Source organism: Bos mutus, chromosome 19 (genome assembly GCF_027580195.1).
Source record: "Bos mutus isolate GX-2022 chromosome 19, NWIPB_WYAK_1.1, whole genome shotgun sequence".
In the NCBI taxonomy this organism is placed as follows: Eukaryota; Metazoa; Chordata; class Mammalia; order Artiodactyla; family Bovidae; genus Bos; species Bos mutus.
Genome location: NC_091635.1, coordinates 6,864,254 through 6,879,652, shown reverse-complemented (window position 1 = coordinate 6,879,652; position 15,399 = coordinate 6,864,254). Strand labels below are relative to the sequence as shown.

Sequence of the window (15,399 nt, the reverse complement as noted above, 5' to 3'; positions counted from 1 at the left end):
GCTACGCCCGCCCCCGGAGGCGGAACTTCCTGAATCAGCCCTCACCTCTATTCGCTGAACCGCAAGACAAGGCGCGCCCCCTTGGGCTTGGGATTGGCTGAGGGGAGAGCTTCCGGTGACCCACTTCCGTTCTCTGCTGCTGTGGACTGCGGGCCGCCCGGGGTCGGTGAAGGTGAGTGGGCTTGGGGGCCTCTCACGTACCTGAACACAGTGGGTTTCTCTGCTCTGCTCCTGCATACCTGGGCTCGACCCTTGTCTCTCCTCTGCTTCGCGCGGCTGCTCTTTCGCGCCCTGTTCCTGTCCTCTCCCTCTAGCGCGAGGCCGCAGAGGCCAGTTTGTGGCCTCTTGACTTTTAGGGCTTCCAGTAACCTTTCTCTCGTCCAGCCTGACTCCAGCCTGGCGGCTTCAGGAGTCCGGTTTGGAGGCTGAGGAAACGTTGCCGGGACGTAGTTTTAGCCTGCTTGGTGACGCCAGCAGGCTGGAGGGCTGTGCGCTTCCCTTCTGAAGGTTCCAGCTTTCGAGCGTGTGGAGCTTTCAGAGCTTCTCTAGTGCAGGGTTCATTTTCCGATTCAGTAAATATTCACTGAGCACCTGCTGTGTTCAGGATCTGTTCTAGGCGCTGGGGATTCAGCAGTAAATAAAAGACAACAAACCCATTTACGAAGCTTCCGAGCTTGGAAAACTCTCAGCAAGGGCACTTACTCTATCTGGTGTATTTAAGGTCACCCGCCCCTCACCTTCACTCCAGGGAACATAAGCTGTCTTGAGAGTGAAAGGAAGAGGCAGATGTTGGACATGTGTCTTCTTTCTTTTAAGGCCCACATCTCCTTTGTGATCCACCCCATAGTTTTTAAAGATCTTTAACGGTTGTGATCACTTTCCATGTTCTCTCACATTCACGTATGTATTGAAAACATTTTTTTTTTCTGAGTATTGCCAGTATACTCAGGGTATGTACTAACACTGCAGGGGATCACCAGGCATGAATAAGGTGTGGGTAGAGAGCCCCTTAAGTTTGTAGTGCAAATTGGTGTGCACAGTTATATTTGATATTTTTAACAGCCTTTTTTTGGCTAAGAGGGCTTATTATCCCCATTTTTCAGGTGAGGAAATTTCGTTCCAGCGTCTGCTCTATTTAACTAAGCCTTGTTGAAATGTGAATATGTGTCAGGTTCTGTGCACTGGAGAATCAGTGAGTAAAATGTAGGCTGAGTGGAAGTGTTTTTAAATTACTAACTTTTATGTAATGCATGAATATTGCTTTAGCAATGTTTCCAAAGGTACATGGAGTGCAAACACTGGATAACTGGATTTTTTCTTTTTTTTAATAACTGGACTTTTAAGGATAAATTAGGAGATGGGGAAGAGAGGGTATACCATCTAGAATATATGCCAGGTTGTACATCTTGAATTTTAAAAACTAAAGTGTCCTCTTCTGATACTGTCATCCTAATTCCTTTAGTTGACAGATATACCCACTCATATGATGCTGATCTATTTCTTAAAACTTGAATACTTCTGCGATGCCCTTCATAGGATTCTCTCCAAGAGCCCTGTTTTGATCTGACCTGTTGTATTTTCCAAGATCTCAAGATGGCTGGACGGAAACTTGCTCTAAAAACCATTGACTGGGTAGCTTTTGGGGAGATCATCCCTCGGAACCAGAAGGCCGTGGCTAACTCCTTGAAGTCCTGGAATGAGACCCTAACCTCCAGGTCAGTACCTTGCTGAGAGGGAGCCTCTGGACTTGTGATTTCATGTGGAAACAAAATATATGAATTCTGATGTTCTTCTGGCAGAAAGAAATTCATGCATTTTCTAAACACTAGTGAATTATTATTATTATTTTTTTGCATTCCTATGATCTCCCTCCTAGGGAAGAGTGTGGCGATAGCTCCAGGCCATAGGAATGAAGAATAGGGAAATTGCTGTGTGAATTTCCTCTTGCTCGTGGAACAGTCCTAACTTTTGCTTTTCTGTGTGAGCAGGTTGGCTACTCTGCCTGAGAAGCCACCTGCCATCGACTGGGCTTACTACAAGGCCAACGTGGCAAAGGCTGGCTTGGTGGATGACTTTGAGAAGAAGGTGAGCCTTCAGGCAGCTAAAGCTCTGGTCTTGTTAACATGGCTGTGGGTGGGGGAGCAGGACCGTGGACAGTTACACGGGATGACAGTGAGGAAAGAGGTGTGGTGTTAACACCCAGATCCCAAGGGAGGCTCAGGAGAGATGGGTGCAGCCAAAGGTCTTGTGATGACAGATTTAAAATGGTAAGTAGGTGCGGAGAACTCAGGGCCTCCTCATTCAGCAGGTTTCTTACCTAAGAAAACGGTATAACAGAGTCTTAATCCGAGAGCCAGAGGGCTGTTGAGTTGGGTGTTTCTGCCTGGCTTCCTCTGCACTCCCCACCTGTCTCCTTTTAAATCAAGCTGACATTTTCTCCTACTCTTTTACTGTTTTCCTCTGCTTTTTTATTGTCCCTTGTAGCTGTGGTCTCTCGATCACCTATCTTTCTTCTTCTTTTTATAACTTAGTTTTTGACTGTGCTGGGTCTCTGTTGCTGCGTGGGCTTTTCTCTGGTTGCGGTGAGCAGGGGTTCGCTCTCTTAGTTATGGCGCGCAGGCTTCTTACTGTGGCGGCTTCCCTAGCTCTGGGGTGTGAGGGCTTCAGTACCTGCAGCACGTATGCTCAGTAGCTGTGGCTCCCTGGCTCTAGAGCACAGGCTCGATAGTTGTGCCCGGGTTTAGTTGTTCCACCGCTTGTGGGATCTTCCTAGATCAGGGATCGAACCTGTGTCCCCTGCATCACCAGGTGGACTCTTTATTACTGAACCACCAGGGAAGCCCTCGCCCACCTATATTCTGATGTTAAATTTGATTATCCACGATTTGCTTGTTCATTCAGCAGATAGTTATTGAGGGCCCACTCTGCTAGGAACAGCGCTCAGTGCCAGGGCCAAGACACTAAGCCGTCGTCTAGGGAGAAGGTCTCATCCATCTCTGTTATGCAAATATGACTTCTGCTACCTGTCCACTAGGGTTTCTTTTCACAGAGAAATCAGGGGACTTCCCTAGTGGTCCAGTGGTTTGGACTCCGCTTTTCCACTGCAAGGGGCACAGGTAACCATCCGTGGTCAGGGAACTAAGATCCTACGTGCTGTGTGGCACAGCCAAAATAAATAAAATTAAAAAAAGAGAAATCAGAATTACTTTGGAACCGCAGGGTTCTTTGAGGCCATCAGTCTGCCTCTCTTTATCAAGTGAAGAAACTGAAGCTCATTGTAATGAGAGAATTGTCCAAGGTCTCCAGCTGGTGATGAGGCAGTGGAACCTTGAGCTCCCATTGCCAGTCTAATACTCTTTCCAATAGAATGCCCCAGATGCCTGCTCTTACCGCCTGGAATGGAGAATGTGTTTTTATATGATCTATTACAATTAGCAGCTTTTGAGTCCTTTTGGGGGGGACTCCTGGTGATATTAACAACAGTTCGTTATTCCTGTGTTTGTAGTTTAATGCCCTGAAGGTTCCTATACCAGAGGATAAATATACTGCCCAGGTGGATGCTGAAGAAAAAGAAGATGTAAGTAGTTGAGGCCCTTACTTATTCTAAAATTCTCTTAATTCCTGACAGTTCTGTTTCTTACTAGTAAGGTTAAGGTGGAGGGAATTTAAAGGATCGCTAAAAAGGGATGAACTGTTAATGAATGCAGTATACAGATGAGCCTTAGGATAATTATGTGAGTGAAAGAATCCAGCAAAGGAGTACACACTGCATGACTCCACTGCTGGAAAACGATAAACAAACTCAGGTAAACCTCTGGTGACCAGCACATCAGTGGTTGCCTGGGGTTGGGGTGGAGGGGGTGATAAATATGAAACGGTCTTCACTGTGGTGACGGTTCCGCAGGTGGATGCGTATATCAACCCCTATCAAGTAGTAGTCTTTAAATATGTGCGTTTTATTGTATGGCAGTTATACCTCAACATGGCCGTTAAAAACAATCAAGGAGCTGAAACTGGGCAGGAAAATTATACACGGTAGTGAGTAGTCAAATACCCCTTTGCTTGAAAGTACTAAAAGCCCAGTGTTGGAACCCAGGTGGCTCCACCAAGGAGAAGTCTGACTGGGTGGTCAGTGGCTTGTCCTGGCCATTCGGCTGGCCCGGGTGATGCAGGCGTTTGTAGGTTGCCTAGGCGAATAACTCACTGAAGAACCCTGGGCCTGCCGCCTTAAGCTGGTTCTCCTGAACGGGCTTCTTTGTGGGTGTTGGGGAGAGCTGCAGTTTGCCCCCTAAAGCAGAATCCCCCAAGTAGTCAGAGGAGCCCACCTCCTCTCCACAGAGTGTGGGAAAGCAGTGGGGCGGCGGGGGTGGGGGTGGGGGGCGGTCCGGGACTCCTCATACCTTGGGAGGCTCAGGGTTGGGAAGGTACAGGTTGGTTTCAAAGCAGAATTTCTCCCTTCTCTTAAAGGTGAAAAGTTGTGCTGAGTTTTTGACTCAGTCAAAGACCAGGATTCAGGAATATGAGAAAGAGGTAAGGATGAGCCTTGGCCTTTGCTTGTAATCTGTTTTCTCTCCTTTCACAGCCACGTGTCCTTCACCTAGCAGCAGTCACCTGTCTCGGATTCTTTTTTTGTATCTCTGCAACCCTTTTTATTTTGACACATTTCCCCTCTTTTTTCAGCTGGAGAAGATGAGGAACATAATTCCATTTGATCAGATGACCATTGAGGACTTGAATGAAGTCTTCCCAGAAACCAAATTAGACAAGAAGAAGTACCCCTACTGGCCTCACAGGCCAATTGAGACCTTATAAGCTCGAGTTCAGGAGACAGCTCTGGCCCTGGAATTATAAACTCTGGACATTAAAAATAATTACATGGTGCTGTGTGTGTCTGCTCCTTTGTGGTTGAGATAATTAAAACTCGGGTGACCTCACTGGGAGCAGAGCTTTTGTTGGACTGGAAAGGTGTGCCCACAGGTGTGTGTGGTCGGCTAGTGGTGAGGATGTGTAGGAAGCAAGTTACTGAGGCCCAAGGCTGCGGTGGTGGTTGTGCAGGAGCTCAGTCCTGTCCGACCCTCTGCAACCTCACGGACTGCAGCACATCCAGTTTCCCTGTCTTTCACTATCTCCAGGAGTTTGCTCAAATTCATATTCATTGAATCAATGATGCTATCTAACCATCTCATCCTCTACCACCAGCTTCTCCACTTCACTTGCCTTCAGTCTTTCCCAGCATCAGGGTCTTTTCCATGAGTCGGCTCTTTGCATCAGGTGGCCAAAGTATTGGAGCTTCAGCATCAATCCTCCTGATAAATATTCTGGACTGATATCCTTTAGGATGGACTGGTTGGATCTCCTTGCAGTCCAAGGGACTCTCAAGAGTCCTCCAGCATCACAGTTCAAAAGCATCCTTTCTTCGGCGCTCAGCCTTCTTTATGGTCCAAGTCTCACATCCGTCCATGACTACTGGAAAAACCATGACTTAGTGACTAAACAATTATTATAGCAGGATTTATTTTTTATTATAGCAGAATTCCTTGCAGGATGCCTGAGCACTGCCAGGAAATACAGGCAGTTTAAAGTAAGATGAGATGGTGGGGAAAGTTCTGTTGTCCTTGAAGTCAGAGGAGCTTGTATGCCTACTGCTTACACCTGCCCTTGACCATTTAATTGCTGGTTCTAGATTAATCTGCCATCTCCAGACTTTTCCTTTCCTCATTTACAAACATCAGGATTGTAATAAGAATGAAATGAGATAATCTGGGAAGCTTCTCAGTAAGAAAGCAATCTAAGCAAAGGCATCCGACTTGATGTGGTTTAAATCCTGTTGGAAAAAACCTACTGAGGAAAAGACACATTTCAACAATTTTGTGACATTTCTGCCAGAGATTGCAGATGTATGGGAGGAGATCAACAGTGGCTGATAACCCTCAAGGAAGTAATGTCTTAAAGGACATAAGCTGAATAGACCTTGGGGCACGTCACCCCTAATTTATAGGGCAGGGGCTGGGCTGAAGGTAAAATGAAACCGGGGGGCAAGGCGTGTTCCACTTAGGGCGGCTTCAGTCATGATCCGTGACGTTCAGCAGTCAAGCTCCACAGAAGGCCTTTCATGCACAAAACAAGTACCACATGCTCCCTCCCCACCGCTGTGAATCATTGCATTGGCACCCAGCCATCCAGTTGAAGATCTAGGGATGCAGAAAAGTGAAAACGGAATCTTTTGGAGCGTGGTTAGAACCAGGAAGGGAAGAATCAATGAAAGGCCTGTGAAACTTTTGTGACAATGGGAGAGGAGTCCCTGTGATTTCCCTGGTTGTCCATGGTTAAGACCCTGCATTTCCACTGCAGGCGACGTGGGTTGGATCCGGGTTGGGGAACTAAGATCCCTTGTGGCAAGACCAAAAATTAATGGAGGGGTCCCTAGCATTTGAGGGAAGGCGTCAGAAGACTTACAGTGAGAAACGAGTGAAAAACTAACATTATCTCAGTCCCAGGCATTTATGAAGCATGGCGGGAGTTGGGGGCGGGGGGGGGGGGGGCACACTTTGAGGTTTTATATCCTGAATTGTTTGAAGTTTTTGCATTGAGCATGCATTGATTTTACATGAAAAATTATCACTAGTAAAATAAGATTGTGCTTTTCAGATCACTAGAGAGATGTACTTCCTACATGGCAACAGTTAAGCAAAACATAAGTAGCATAAACACAGAACCAAACACACTTAGGGTAATTGCGAATCAGTAAATACCTCTATTAAAAGGGAAAGTTTCTAACTGGGTCAATTCAAAATCCAGGTACAAGCTGTTCATCCTTAAAAAGTTAGGACCTTCCTTGGAGGTTCAATGGTCAGGATTCAGTGCTTTCACTGCCCAGCAGGGTTCAATCCCTGGTCCAGGAGCTAAAATCTTGGAAGCCAAGGTGTGGCAAAAAAAAAAAAGAGGGAGAGAGTTGAAAAATGGATAGATGGGCTATATCAAGGGTTTCAACTCCTTATTCTAAAAACTGGCATTGGAAAAATATGCATTTATCAGGCCAAGGGTGGCGGCCGGGAGGACCAACCCCATGTCCAAGGAGCCGTGGCTGCGCGGGTGCAGGAGGGCCTAGAGGAGCTATCCCACATTGAAGGTCAGGAAGGGGCGGCGGTGAGGAGATACCCCTCATCCGAGGTAAGGAGAAATGGCTGCACTTTGCTGGAGCAGCCGTGAAGAGATACCCACGCCCAAGGTAAGAGAAACCCAAGTAAGACGGTAGGTGTTGCAAGAGGGCATCAGAGGGCAAACACACTGAAACTATACTCACAGAAAACTAGTCAATCTAATCACACTAGGACCACAGCCTTGTCTAACTCAATGAAACTAAGCCATGCCTGTGGGGCCACCCAAGATGGGCGGGTCATGGTGGACAGATTTGACAGAATGTGGTCCAGTGGAGAAGGGAATGGCAAACCATTTCAGTATTCTTGCCTTGAGAACCCCATGAACAGTATGAAAAGGCAAAATGATAGGATACTGAAAGAGAAACTCCCCAGGTCAGTAGGTGCCCAATATGCTACTGGAGATCAGTGGAGAAATAACTCCAGAAAGAATGAAAGGATGGAGCCAAAGCAAAAACAATACCCAGCTGTGGATGTGACTGGTGATAGAAGCAAGGTCTGATGCTGTAAAGAGCAATATTGCATAGGAACCTGGAATGTCAGGTCCATGAATCAAGGCAAATTGGAAGTGGTCAAACAAGAGATGGCAAGAGTGAACGTCGACATTCTAGGAATCAGCGAACTGAAATGGACTGGAATGGGTGAATTTAACTCAGATGACCATTATATCTACTACTGCGGGCAGGAATCCCTCAGAAGAAATGGAGTAGCCATCATGGTCAACAAAAGAGTCCGAAATGCAGTACTTGGATGCAATCTCAAAAACGACAGAATGATCTCTGTTTGTTTCCAAGGCAAACCATTCAATATCACAGTAATCCAAGTCTGTGCCCCAACCAGTAACGCTGAAGAAGCTGAAGTTGAATGGTTCTATGAAGACCTATAAGACCTTTTAGAACTAACACCCAAAAAAGGTGTCCTTTTCATTATAGGGTACTGGAATGCAAAAGTAGAAAGTCAAGAAACACCTGGAGGAACAGGGAAATTTGGCCTTGGAATACGGAATGAAGCAGGGCAAAGACTGATAGAGTTTTGCCAAGAAAATGCACTGGTCATAACAAACACGCTCTTCCAACAACACAAGAGAAGGCTCTATACATGGACATCACCAGATGGTCAACACCGAAATCAGATTGATTATATTCTTTGCAGCCAAAGATGGAGAAGCTCTATACAGTCAGCAAAAACAAGACCAGGAGCTGACTGTGGCTCAGACCATGAACTCCTTTTGCCAAATTCAGACTTAAATTGAAGAAAGTAGGGAAAACCACTAGACCATTCGGGTATGACCTAAATCAAATCCCTTATGATTATACAGTGGAAGTGAGAAATAGATTTGAGGGCCTAGATCTGATAGATAGAGTGCCTGATGAACTATGGATGGAGGTTTGTGACACTGTACAGGAGACAGGGATCAAGACCATCCCCATGGAAAAGAAATGCAAAAAAGCAAAATGGCTGTCTGGGGAGGCCTTACAAGTAGCTGTGAAAAGAAGCGAAAAGCAAAGGAGAAAAGGAAAGATATAAACATCTGAATGCAGAGTTCCAAAGAATAGCAAGAAGAGATAAGAAAGCCTTCCTCAGTGATCAATGCAAAGAAATAGAGGAAAACAACAGAATGGGAAAGACTAGAGATCTCTTCAAGAAAATCAGAGATACCAAAGGAACATTTCATGCAAAGATGAGCTCGATAAAGAACAGAAATGGTATGGACCTAACAGAAGCAGAAGATATTAAGAAGAGATGGCAAGAATACACAGAAGAACTGTACAAAAAAGATCTTCACGACCCAGATAATCACGATGGTGTGATCACTGACCTAGAGCCAGACATCCTGGAATGTGAAGTCAAGTTGGCCTTAGAAAGCATCACTACGAACAAAGCTAGTGGAGGTGATGGAATTCCAGTGGAGCTATTCCAAATCCTGAAAGATGATGCTGTGAAAGTGCTGCACTCAATATGCCAGCACATTTGGAAAACTCAGCAGTGGCCACAGGACTGGAAAAGGTCAGTTTTCATTCTAATCCCAAAGAAAGCCAATGCCAAAGAATGCTCGACCTACCGCACAATTGCACTCATCTCACACTCTAGTAAGGCTCAAAAGTCTCCAATACGTGAACCGTGAACTTCCTGATGTTCAAGCTGGTTTTAGAAAAGGCAGAGGAACCAGAGATCAAATTGCCAACATCCGCTGGATCATGGAAAAAGCAAGAGAGTTCCAGAAAAACATCTATTTCTGCTTTATTGACTATGCCAAAGCCTTTGACTGTGTGGATCACAATAAACTGTGGAAAATTCTGAAAGAGATGGGAATACCAGACCATCTGACCTGCCTCTTGAGAAACCCGTATGCAGGTCAGGAAGCAACAGTTAGAACTGGACATGGAACAACAGACTGGCTCCAAATAGGAAAAGGAGTTCGTCAAGGCTGTATATTGTCACCCTGTTTATTTAACTTACATGCAGAGTACATCATGAGAAACGCTGGACTGGAAGAAACACAAGCTGGAATCAAGATTGCCGGGAGAAGTATCAATAACCTCAGATATGCAGATGATACCACGTTATGGCAGAAAGTGAAGAGGAACTCAAAAGCCTCTTGATGAAAGTGAAAGTGGAGAGTAAAAAAGTTGGCTTAAAGCTCAACATTCAGAAAATGAAGATCATGGCATCCGGTCCTATCACTTCACGGGAAATAGATGGGGAAACAGTGGAAACAGTGTCAGACTTTATTTTTTGGGCTCCAAAATCACTGCAGATGGTGACTGCAGCCATGAAATTAAGAGGTGCTTACTCCTTGGAAGGAAAGTTATGACCAACCTAGATAGCATATTCAAAAGCAGAGACATTACTTTGCCAACAAAGGTCCGTCTAGTCAAGGCTATGGTTTTTCCTGTGGTCATGTATGGATGTGAGAGTTGGACTGTGAAGAAGGCTGAGCGCCGAAGAATTGATGCTTTTGAAGTGTGGTGTTGGAGAAGACTCTTGAGAGTCCCTTGGACTGCAAGGAGATCCAACCAGTCTATTCTGAAGGAGATCAGCCCTGGGATTTCTTTGGAAGGAATGATGCTAAAGCTGAAACTCCAGTACTTTGGCCACCTCATGCAAAGAGTTGACTCATTGGAAAAGACTCTGATGCTGGGAGGGATTGGGGGCAGGAGGAGAAGGGGACGACAGAGGATGAGATGGCTGGATGGCATCACTGACTCAATGGACGTGAGTCTGAGTGAACTCCAGGAGTTGGTGATGGACAGGGAGGCCTAGTGTGCTGCGATTCATGGGGTCACAGAGTCAGACACGACTGAGGGACTGATCTGACCTGATCTGATCTGATCGTGTCTTAATTTAAACAAAAGTATTTCAGGATAAACTAATAGACCTAGTTAATGACAAAAGTCCTTTACAAAGTATTCCAGTTAATAAATGTGGAAAGAAAAGTAACATTGGGAAAATTGCTATTTTGTAATCCCTAATGAAGTACTGCTGCTGCTGCTGCTAAGTCACTTCATTCGTGTCCGACTCTGTGCGACCCCATGGACTGCAGCCTACCAGGCTTCCCTGTCCATGGACTTCTCCAGGCAAGAACACTGGAGTGGGTTGCCATTTCCTTTTCCAATGCATGAAAGTGGAAAGTGAAAGTGAAGTCGCTCAGTCGTGTCTGACTCTTAACGACCCCATGGACTGCAGCCTACCAGGCTCCTCCATCCACGGGATTTTCCGGGCAACAGTACTGGAGTGGGGTGCCATTGCCTTCTCCCTAATGAAGTACAGTTGACCCTTAACACAAGTTGGAACTGATTGGGACCATTTATATGTGGATTTTTTTTTTTTTAAGTACATACTACAGAACTATACCATCTGAGGTCAGTTGAACCTGCGGGTGCAGAGAGCAGAGTGTAAAGTTACTCAAGATTATTTGACTGAGAAGGGTCGGCAGCCCTAATCCCTAAATTGATCCAGGGTCAACTGTAGTTTATTCAGGCAAAGATCGTTCACGGACCTGCTAGAGCCTCCATTCATGGTTTGGTCATTTCTTCCCTGAATCACAGTCTCTCCCTAAGAGGTCTCCCTGCCTGTACTCTCACCTGCCTCTAATTCCTTCTTAAAATATACATATATATATAGGAGTATAGTTGATTTACCGGAGAAGGCAATGGCACCCCACTCCAGTACTCTTGCTTGGAAAATCCCATGGACGGAGGAGCCTGTTAGGCTGCAATCCATGGGGTCGCTAAGAGTCGGAAACTACTGAGCGACTTCACTTTCACTTTTCACTTTCACGCACTAGAAAAGGAAATGGCAACCCACTCCAGTGTTCTTGCCTGGAGAATCCCAGGGACGGGGGAGCCTGGTGGGCTGCCGTCTCTGGGGTCGCACAGAGTCGGACACGACTGAAGTGACTTAGCAGAGCATAGCATAGTTGATTTACAGTGTTGTCTTTAATTCATTTATTAAGGTGCTGCCAAGGGGATCTTTTCAAAATGCGAATATAGTTATCTTATTCCTCTGCTTAAAACCCTCTGCCCACGAGATCAAATGCAATTTGCTTACTCCAGGGTCCTCTGGGTACTTTGTTCTCCTCCCCTGGTTGTGGCCATAGCAAGTTGCTACCTGCCCCTCTCACACCACCCTTACTATCAGACACTTGGCATTCCAGCTGGTAATCCTAGAAGCTTAGAAAGAGGCAGAGGACTCTAGAATACTCTGTTGAGTGCCAGAACAATCCTTTTTCATATTCTTTTCCATTATGTTTATCATAGGATATTGAATCTAGTTCCCTGTGCTAAGCAGGAAGACCTTGTTTATCTGTTAATCCCTTTTTAAACAGCGCTGCGATCACCCAATGCGAGCAGGGTCATCTTTTACCCATGGGACCTGGGTGCACACAAGAGACTGGCCGTTGTCGCCCCACTGTCCAAGGAGCGTGCCAACACAAGCGTCCTTGCACCCCTTCTCGCCGCAGCACAGGGCACTGGCGGGCGCGCTCTCAAACGAAGGGCACGGAGCTGGTCAGCGCCCACCCCGACCCGGCCTGCCTGTCTCCAGCTGGGGGCTCCGGGGGGCAGGGAGGGACGGGGTTGCTACTGCGTGGTCTGCTTTTAATTTCACAAAGATGGACTCGCACTGAACAAGCTCGCTTCTTTTGCACAGGGATTCGTAGCTGGCGGAGCCCTTTCGCCACGTGACTGTTCAGACGTCAACCCAGAGAGGCAACACGAAATGGGGAACCATTTGCCCTCGTATCAGTCTACCTCTCAGAGTAGAGTCAGGCTCGATCAAAATGAAACGGCAAAGTGGCATCCACAAACACGAAAACGGTCTCAGAAGGAAGGAGAAAAACTTGCCATCTGGTGGTCGTGAAGGGATGTAAAGAAGAACGTTCGGTGGTCGATCCACCCCCACCCCAGATGGGACTCGAACCCACAATCCCTGGCTTAGGAGGCCAGTGCCTTATCCATTAGGCCACTGGGGCTTCGCGAAAATGGCGCTCGATCACTTGTCTCTTGAACTATGACGCCGCAGGCCGGCGTAGTGACGTCAACCGGAAGTTCCCCCGTGCAAAGCCTAACTGGACACGAGCCCCGGGTGATGGAAGTAGCTGCGAGGAGAGGGTCCCGCGCTGTCTCCGCGCCTGAAACAAGGGCAATGGCCGGGTTTGGTTGCGGCGCAAGAGTGTCGCCCTCTTCTCAGGATTAAAGCGTTTCGACCACGAAGGGGCTCAAACGCTTAATCCGAAGTCAGACACACTACTTCTTGGGGCACGCTGCCTCCTCGCTAAGTGGGAGCCACCTGCGGCCGCCCCGGCGCTGGCGCAGAGTGTCTGTTGCTCTGCAACCCCGAGGACGCGCGCGCCCTGAGACTAAAAGCCCACGGTTTTCTCCCTCGGGCCAACGCCGCCTCCGGGAGGGTGCGCTCAACTATCTTCCCACGAATCACCAGGCTCTGGGACCGCGTGGCCTAACGGATAAGGCGTCTGACTTCGGATCAGAAGATTGAGGGTTCGAGTCCCTTCGTGGTCGGCTTCGTTTTGTACGAGCAGCTCCTCCCGAGTTCAAAATGCGAACCCGCTTTCTTCATGATTTCATCCGCCTGGTTCTGCTTCCTTCAGGCGTTCACTTTCCGCGCCCCTTGCCGTCCGTCATCGTCCTCAGTTTCGCCTCACCGTGAAGTTTTAACTTTTCGCGTGGCCCCGCGGCCGCGCCCCCTGCTTGTCCTGTAGGCCTCTCGGGCCCGGCCCTGGTCCTCGGGGTCCGCGGTCCGGCCGGCGTCGTGGTAGGGCCGATTGAGGCCTGTGCGCGCGCCGCTGCGCGTTACTACGGACCACGTGGTCAGTCCAGGCCGTCGCGCCCCAGTGGCCTAATGGATAAGGCACTGGCCTCCTAAGCCAGGGATTGTGGGTTCGAGTCCCACCTGGGGTGGTACCGGGGCGGGAGCGCTTTGGCCCCACGTTAGCTTTTGCGACCGCAGAGCACGAGCCTCCGAGGTTGCAGCCTAGGGATCTGGGGACTCAGGGGCGCCCCACCCGCGTGCTCTCAGCTCGCCTTCTGCTGTGCAGCTGACCCGGACCTCGTTTGCAGTCAAATAGTCGGCGCGTCCCGGCCCGGGACTCAGTGTCCCTCACCCCCTCCTCCCGCCCTGGTGACCTCGCATCCTTACCCCCTCCTTGTCCGCTCGGCCTGTTCGCTGTCCAAAAGTCAGCGGCCTCCAGGTCCCTGCTTTAGGATCTAGCCGGTTTTCCATCCGCGGACCGGAGCCGGGTGTTTTGGGAGTCTTTCGAGCGGCGGAACTATTGGCACATGGATTCTAGAGTGCAAGGACCAAAAAGGTGCTCTACCCCAGGTGGGACTCGAACCCACAATCCCTGGCTTAGGAGGCCAGTGCCTTATCCATTAGGCCACTGGGGCCTGCGGCTCAATTTTGCGACATCTCTGCCTCTAGTAGGCGGTCCGATCCCGGGCCTTACAAATGACGGCTTAGCGAGGCAAACGCCCTGGGATGCGGTGCCCCGGCCGCGCCAAAGCGAGACCTTGGATGCTCACGGAAACCCGCGAGGAAGAAACATGGTGGGAAGTCATCTGCCGCCCCCATTAGCCGCACCGGCAAGCACACGGGTGCTGGGAGGCCGGCGCTGATTCTGCCCGGACACCTGACTATGGATGGCGGGCGAAAGCTGAGGTTTGTAGGCATTTCCAAATTTTACCGTCATAGCTAAGTGTAGTAAGTGAACGAGAGCAAACTCGTCTCAAGCACGAGTCCTGAAACAAACAGTAACACTCCCCCATCATGAAACAATGTACAACCTGAAGGAACACATCCTTCCAGTCTTGATAGTAGAAATATATACGTACGCAATTACAGAATAGAGCGAAAGGAAATGGATCACCCAACTAGACACTTTAATATCTTGTTTCTTTAGGACTGTTATACAAAAGGGAATACAAATACAGAAAAGCACATTTAAAAATGTTACACATGTTGAAAACCCACTACTAAAATCCATACCTATTGGAAAAATGTAAGGGAAGGAGAGTCAGCCCAGGGCAGTCAGTGTCTACTCCCCGCTTGTGCTTGCGTTGAGATCTTAGCTCTCAGGGACTTGGAGACGTTCTTTTTTCTTTCTCTCTCCCACTTACTGAGTCTGCACAAACCCATAATACCAACAAGAAAGAGGAATGTACCCCACCTGGCTCCCGTCTCCTTCCTTAAGCCTGTCCTCTTTTCAGTTAACTAAATGCTCTGCTTGTTGAGGTGTAACATCCACGCAGTAAGGTGTACACATCTCAAGGTCATGGCTGGAGGAGATACAGAACTTTGCCAGCGCCCCTGAAGGCTCCCTTCTGCCTCCTCCCCACTGCCCCGGGGGTAAATGCTTCCCTGACTCTCAACGCCATAAGGCAGTTTTGCCTGACTTGAGCTTTGTATAAACGGAATCATACTCTTACAGTCTGACCTCTGTGGCTCATCACTGTGTCTGTGAGGTCCACCCATGCTCATTCTTTTGCCCTCATCTTTTTGTTGTTGCTGTTTTATTGGAAGATAATTGCTTTACAATGTTGTGTTGGTTTCTGCCATACATGGACATGAATCAGCCATAGGTATACATATATCCCCTCCTTCTGGAACCTCCCTCCTGCCCCCTACCCCATCCCACTCCTCTAGGTTGTCGCAGGGCACCTGGTTGAGCTCCCTGTGTTACACAACAACTCCCCACTGGCTATCGATTTTATGTATGGTAATGTGT

General features: G+C 48.1%; 1 protein-coding gene and 4 non-coding genes across 7 annotated transcripts; 3 read left to right on the top strand and 2 right to left on the bottom strand.

Moving 5' to 3' along the window:
* Positions 1 to 52: 52 nt before the first annotated feature.
* ATP5PD (ATP synthase peripheral stalk subunit d) lies at positions 53 to 4,880 on the top strand. 3 transcript variants are annotated; one of them, XM_014482241.2, is made up of 7 exons: positions 154 to 172; positions 1,104 to 1,192; positions 1,586 to 1,715; positions 1,989 to 2,085; positions 3,506 to 3,577; positions 4,468 to 4,530; positions 4,681 to 4,880. In XM_014482241.2, the coding sequence occupies exons 3-7, from the start codon at positions 1,594 to 1,596 to the stop codon at positions 4,810 to 4,812; spliced, it is 486 nt and encodes a 161-aa protein (XP_014337727.1). In that variant the 5' UTR covers positions 154 to 172; positions 1,104 to 1,192; positions 1,586 to 1,593; the 3' UTR covers positions 4,813 to 4,880. The 3 variants fall into 3 exon arrangements, with proteins under 3 accessions (XP_005907997.1, XP_014337727.1, XP_070245150.1); XM_005907935.3 differs by lacking the exon at positions 1,104 to 1,192 and having other exon boundaries at positions 53 to 172; XM_070389049.1 differs by lacking the exon at positions 154 to 172 and having other exon boundaries at positions 1,134 to 1,203.
* A 7,677-nt stretch (positions 4,881 to 12,557) lies between these two features.
* TRNAR-CCU (transfer RNA arginine (anticodon CCU)) lies at positions 12,558 to 12,630 on the bottom strand. The gene has a single exon. It is a non-coding gene; the product is annotated as a tRNA-Arg (tRNA).
* Positions 12,631 to 13,104: 474 nt separating this feature from the next.
* TRNAR-UCG (transfer RNA arginine (anticodon UCG)) lies at positions 13,105 to 13,177 on the top strand. Its single transcript has one exon. It is a non-coding gene; the product is annotated as a tRNA-Arg (tRNA).
* Positions 13,178 to 13,503: 326 nt separating this feature from the next.
* On the top strand, positions 13,504 to 13,576 carry TRNAR-CCU (transfer RNA arginine (anticodon CCU)). Its single transcript has one exon. It is a non-coding gene; the product is annotated as a tRNA-Arg (tRNA).
* Positions 13,577 to 13,989: 413 nt separating this feature from the next.
* On the bottom strand, positions 13,990 to 14,062 carry TRNAR-CCU (transfer RNA arginine (anticodon CCU)). The gene has a single exon. It is a non-coding gene; the product is annotated as a tRNA-Arg (tRNA).
* Between the last annotated feature and the right edge of the window lie 1,337 nt (positions 14,063 to 15,399).

Coding starts and splice junctions, on each gene's coding strand:
- ATP5PD (XM_005907935.3), top strand. CDS start 1,594: ATGGCTGGACGGAAACTTGCTCTAAAAACCATTGACTGGGTAGCTTTT. Junction 2,086..3,505: donor TGGATGACTTTGAGAAGAAG/GTGAGCCTTCAG, acceptor CTGTGTTTGTAG/TTTAATGCCCTGAAGGTTCC. Junction 4,531..4,680: donor TTCAGGAATATGAGAAAGAG/GTAAGGATGAGC, acceptor CTCTTTTTTCAG/CTGGAGAAGATGAGGAACAT.